Here is a 6,000-nt window from a genome sequence, read left to right as displayed (position 1 = left end):
CTCTGCGACCCACTAACAAAACAAAAGTCAAACATGCCAACACAAACACGAGGCATTCCATCTACAATTGAACAAACCTTTATTTATGGACACTCATTCCATATTATAACAAGAAGCAAACACACATGTACACACACACACACACACACATGGAAAGTGGTTTGAATCAGTCCTATGTTGAAAAGGCAGGCGGTTACAGCAGAGAAATGTTAATTACAAAAACACTTTTTTGTTGCTCTTTACAGCAACATTTAACTTCACCCTTAACCTGGATCATTAGAATACACTTAAGGAGAGTTAATACTATTTACACCATTAATTTATTTACATCGGGGAGAGCTTAAATCTACATTCTCATAGTGCTCGACAGTTGAACAATACTCCATTCTCCAATCTTTGTGGTAGATTAATCAAATGTTCAGTCTATGAGGGAGGCCGTGTACAGTTATCACATCCAACACCCGTTTTATCAGAAGACCTGAGCCAAAAAACATACAGACCACAAACAAAAGAGAACACAAATCCAACTGAAAGACTTTTGTTTTTATATATAGAGAAAGAGTATTATCAGATGAGTTACCAACCTCCCACATCACTATGACACAAACTGTAATTACAAAACTCGTCCGGCTTCATTTGAGTTGTAAAATCAAAGCACTTCCAAGTTTATTTTCGTAGAAAATCGCCACCGCCTGTAACAAAGAGCTTCCTGCACATCCTTCCAGTTTGTGCTTTGAAATGAAGACTCAGTGAGAATAGTTGTGGCGGCGCGGCTTCTTTTGCGCCTCGTAAAATGAAATGCGAGGACACCAGCTATCGGCACGACGAATCAAAACAGCACAGGCAAGCTTATTAATAAGACACCATTACAAGAGTTCTTTTTTATATTTCCTATTTTTCTGTACATGGTAAAGGAAGGCTGTGTCTTTCGTTCACACTCTGACAATCGCACACACACAAACACACTTGAATGAAACCAAACACCGCTGTCTTTCTGTGCAAGTGAATGAAGTAAATACTGTAAGACTCTCACTTTACACAGCCCAGTTGTCCTGTGAAACGGTATTACTACCTATTCAGTAAGAAATTAAATCTGTGTTCACATGCAGCGGTTAGAAAATACAGTCAGTAAAGTGAGCCACTTTAAAGCCGTCACTGTTGATTTTAGTATCAAAAAAACACAGTGGAACCTAAAAGGTGATGTGTATTGTCTCTCAGTAAGAAAGCAAAGCGAGAACAAAGGGTCCAAAGTCCGAGTTGTTTTCTCACCGCTTGTGCTGTAAGAGGTATAATATCTCACCTCGAGAGTTTCCAGTGTGGTCTGAACAGAAACAGTGTTTATGCATGATTGTAAATGTGTAACTGCAGCTGCTGAGCTCTGCGGGTTTACAGTGTCTACACCACGCCTTCGATGAAGCTGGTTTCCAGGTGGACGATCAGCATTCTCAGGAAGGACATCTCCTTGCGCGTGTTCTCGAAGATGATCCGCGGGTCGTCGGATTGACATCGGAGGCAGTTGGGGGCCATCACCATGGCCAGGTTGTTCACGTCCATCTTGGTTATCGCCACGTTGGATGGCTGAGCGAATACCTGGAGATAAGTAGGAGAGAGGAAGCAGTGAGCAAGGCTGACCTTTGACCTGCAGTGAGTCAGGCTGTTCTCATACACCGTTTGAAGCTATATTTACGTAAAGTAATGCACTGTAAAACATATACATATCCCACAAAATCAATTCATATGTAATCCACGTAATCGTGAACCAGGAAGTATAAAGAGACACCACACCGAAAGGATGAGTGCAGTCCTTAGGGGTAATGAGGGCTCATTTATTAAGACCTGGAACCCCGTCATAGATTATTTACCATCAGAGCTCAAACACTCTGTTGAAAGGCCAATACCCTTCAGGGTGGAAGCAAGTTATTCCTAGTGCCACGTAAAACATAAAATATATTTCTATGATCGCCTTTTACCATTCATTATCGATGAGAGTCCGAGGACAATATACTTTACTATATGAGATATTATCTGCTATTCCTATTGTTGTCTTTTCTTTTATATTTATTATTACAGACACATTTAACCACTGTATGTTATTTTATGTCAAATGTCCCTTTTCATCTGTTTTTTTTAAATTTTGGGGGTCTGACTGTATCTAATAACTGTTGAACATAACTGTTCTGAAAATAATAAAAATATGTGAAAAAAAACACCACACCTAGGAGACAGCGGTTCGAGTCCCGTGTGAAACCAGAAGTCAGCGTTAATTTGTCACATAACTTTCGTACTTAAGTAACGCCATTTCCGGAGTTATTTTATTCCAAACCACAATCTTTTCCTAAACCTAACTAAATTGTTTCCTGTGACGACGGAAGTTTATTTTGAAAAGAATCAATGTACGTAACGAGTGGAAATTAACACAGGTTGCTGGACATTTGTAAGAAAGTTAAAGAAAAATGGGGAATAACTTACAACTGTACAGATATTGTCATAATGGTGTTAGTGGAATATGAACCCTGACTGGGGTAAATTATGGGTATGGGCTGCATTCATAAATCTTTGTCAACATGTTGGTTACCTGCAGGAAGTGGATGAAGTAGCAGAGCACCAGCCTGTTGAGCTCAGGCAGAGACTGAACCACGGCGATGGCCGCCACCGGGTCGTCGCAGTGGCTGACACACTGCTTGTAGAAGTTCATCGGGATGAGAGGTTCCTCCAGCTCCCGATACCAAAGCTTCATCAGAGAGGCTGAACGAGACAAACGTACTCTTAGTATTCATATTTACAAAACAATAACAACAAACAAGCTGAAAACATCCTTTTCCTTCCTCACCAGGAACGTTTGGGTCGGAGAGATTCTCCGGGATCCTCCACTGGTCGACCTGGAGCTTCAACGCATTCACTTCATCGATGTCTCCAGGCACTCTGAAAATAAAAAACACAGTTACACTCAGTGGCCACAAGAGGGAGCTCTACTCCTATCATTACAGACTCCATGCCCTGTGGCAAATCTGTTACTCATGCACACCCAATTGGCTTCAAATGTGGCCTGGTGGCTGAACTATACTGTTCTTTGTTTGCAGTATTTCTTTGGAACAAAACAAAAACAGAATAAACACAACACAACTAAACAACACTGTTCACGACGGTCCCCGTGGAGGAGCGCAGTTTCACATGGAGGGAACACTTTTCTAAATAAGTCAAGATGTTATTTTGCTGGAGGAAACCCTACGCAAACACACAGCCGTGTAATTCCCACGTGCTTGTAGGCTTTAGCAGTAATGTAAACACACATTATGAAGTATCAAATTAAACAGAGCTGGTCTCAGGAGCAAAGCAGCTGTTTGTTCTGCTGTGTGTACTGTACACAGCCTACTTTGAAATACAGTGATACGGGAGACCACACACACATTTGTTTATACACACTATGCATACAATAAAGTACATACAGTACATAAGATCCCCTTCTAATTTCCACCTTTCTCACACATCGCTCAAGTCGAGGCATGTAATCGGCGGTCTCACCTGAAGATGCCCTCCGTCTGTGCCCCGCCCAGAGCCAGAACATACTGGGACAGCTGAACCTGCACCCAGGGTAGTTTCCTATCTGGGAAGAGCTCGCTCTGCCTCTCCATCACCTCCTCCAGAGAGCTGCCAAACAGGGAGGGAGTGACGATGGCCCGCCTACTGTGGTCGATCTCCTCCAACGTGGGCTTACGTAGACCCTGGAGGGGTGAAAGAGGTACGGAAGGGAGAAGATTTACTACCTGTGTACGTCAGGGACTATGATACTAATCATGGCGGTGTCTGCAGCTGCGCTACTATGACTGGGTCTGTGTTTATGTCTCTACCGGTGACTGTAATTATGTCTCTCTGTGACGGTACCTGGGGTGACTCAGATGCCAAATCTAAACTTTCAAACTGATTCGTCCTATTTTTATCATGTGAGAGTGACTACTGTTTTATAGCGTGTAAATGCAACACCTAACTCCTCTTTCGTTATTCTTTTAGCTTACCTTTTTGCCTCCGGTGATCGCCACCTTCAGCAGTTTCCGATGGCAGAACTTGGCATATGTGCTGATAGGCAAACCTGTAGGGAGATAGAAGAGGAAAATTCAGGACTGAGAAACGACCAAGGTTATGATAGATTTGAATTTTCAATTAGTTTTTATTCTATTTTAGTTTTGCTTTTAGTTAGTTTTCAGAGTGTGTTTGCTAGTTTTAGTTTAGTTTCAGTTTTTCAGAAAGGTTTAGTTTTTATTAGGGCTGTCAAAGTTAACGCGATAATAACGTGTTAAAGCAAATTCGTTTTAACGCCACTGATTTCTTTAATACAATAGCGCAATCAATCTTTCGGAGGTTGTAGAGTGGAGATACTGGTATCATATGGAACATATGGAGTCCTTTGACCTCTGACCTCAAGATATGTGAATGAAAATGGGTTCTATGGGTACCCACGAGTCTCCCCTTTGCAGACATGCCCACTTTATGATAATCACATGCAGTTTGGGGGCAAGTCATAGTCAAGTCAGCACACTGACACACTGACAGCTGTTGTTGCCTGTTGGGCTGCAGTTTGCCATGTTATGATTTGAGCATAATTTTTATTCTAAATGCAGTACCTGTGAGGGTTTCTGGACAATATTTGTCATTGTTTTGTGTTGTTAATTGATTTCCATTAATAAATATATACATATATTTGCATAGAGCAGCATATTTGTCCACTTTTTGCTGCAAAACAAATCTACCTACGGGTACAAATAAAGTCACCTGAACTCCCATGTTGGTAAGAGTATTAAATACTTGACAAATCTCCCTTTAAGGTACATTTTGAACAGATAAAAAAATGTGTGATTAATTTGCGATTAATCACGATTAACTATCGATTGACAGCTTAGTTTTTATTTTATTTTAGTTTTGACTTTCCAATTTCATTTTAGTTTTAGTTAGTTTTCGGAGTGCGTTTGCTAGTTTTAGTTTAGTTTAAGTTTTTTTTTAGAAAAGTTTAGTTTAGTTTTTATATATTTAGTTTTAGTTTGTTTTAGTTAGGAACAGGTATAATGTCTCAGCTGTATGTAGCTACATATACATACTAAATACATGGTAGAAGAACTCTGTAAGAATGGCCATAATATTTAATGTTTTGCGTGCTACTTTAGTGTCTGATGTGAAGCAATGGTGGCACAGTGCCGTCTCCTGGAACGTCTAGTCCGTTCAGTTTCTGTGGTTCAATGTCACCAGAGTTTACGGAAATTCGTGCCGTCTCCTTTTTTCTGTAGTGATATATTATAGCTTAAAAACTGAAATGAATTTGCATTCGTTTTTATTTTATTTGTATTATTTTTTTAGTTTAGTTTTTCTAAATTGATAAAGTTTTTATTTAGTTTCAGTTTACTAAACATATTTTTCACTTTATTTTTGTTTTAGTTTCAGTTTTAGTTTACTATAATAACCCTGACAACAACAAAACCAAAGTCCACAACACTATGCAAACCCTTGTTATGTCCTCTATGTAAAACCCTTAAGCATCAGGCATTACTGAACACACAAAATAATACATGATTTAAATTCTTTCCCACAAACTTTGTTTTTTTTTCCCACAGATGTCAAACAGCGAATGAGAGGAAGGCAGTGGTAATTGGAGAGGCATGTTGACGGTGTGATTCTGGCATATGGGGATTAGAGCAGGCCCGGCTAAACTGTCAGGCTGAGGGAAGATTTACTACCGCTGTTGAACAAAAGCTTTAGAGACAGGATCTGGCCTGCTCATCCAACGCTCAGGTGACTCATCAGCGTTCACAGAGATAAAGGGCTCTGGAGAGAATGAGAAACACAGAGGGCTCCCTGTCTGCTGCCTGCCCTTAGTAGCTACTGTACGGCCCAGATCTGTGTCTGAAGTGAGCTGCATTAGATGAACAACGTTGTTTTCTGAGGTTGGATGTCCTTCAAGAGACACAAACTACAGAAGAACCTGATTTGTCCCTAAATAGTTAAGTTCTAGTT

At 40.4% G+C, this 6,000-nt stretch overlaps 2 protein-coding genes across 16 annotated transcripts in view; both read right to left on the bottom strand.

Moving 5' to 3' along the window:
• The window catches only part of LOC119492355 (inositol hexakisphosphate kinase 2-like), a 1,011,171-nt gene that overhangs the window by 38,370 nt on the left and 966,801 nt on the right, over positions 1–6,000 (bottom strand). The gene's annotated exons all lie outside the window — the stretch shown is intronic.
• Positions 63–6,000, bottom strand: part of arhgap46a (Rho GTPase activating protein 46a) — a 44,219-nt gene continuing 38,281 nt past the window's right edge. For all 15 annotated transcript variants that reach the window (XM_037772980.1, XM_037773061.1, XM_037772630.1 and 12 more), the window contains 5 exons: positions 4,014–4,087; positions 3,523–3,722; positions 2,831–2,922; positions 2,576–2,745; positions 63–1,590 (listed from right to left, as the gene is read on the bottom strand). In XM_037772980.1, coding sequence (XP_037628908.1) covers positions 1,396–1,590; positions 2,576–2,745; positions 2,831–2,922; positions 3,523–3,722; positions 4,014–4,087 — 731 coding nt within the window. In that variant the 3' untranslated portion in view covers positions 63–1,395. The remainder of the gene's footprint in view (positions 1,591–2,575; positions 2,746–2,830; positions 2,923–3,522; positions 3,723–4,013; positions 4,088–6,000) is intronic.

This window comes from Sebastes umbrosus, chromosome 1 (assembly GCF_015220745.1).
Source record: "Sebastes umbrosus isolate fSebUmb1 chromosome 1, fSebUmb1.pri, whole genome shotgun sequence".
Taxonomy (NCBI): domain Eukaryota; kingdom Metazoa; phylum Chordata; class Actinopteri; order Perciformes; family Sebastidae; genus Sebastes; species Sebastes umbrosus.
Note: the sequence above shows the minus strand (reverse complement) of the source record. Positions and strands in the feature narration are given on the sequence as shown.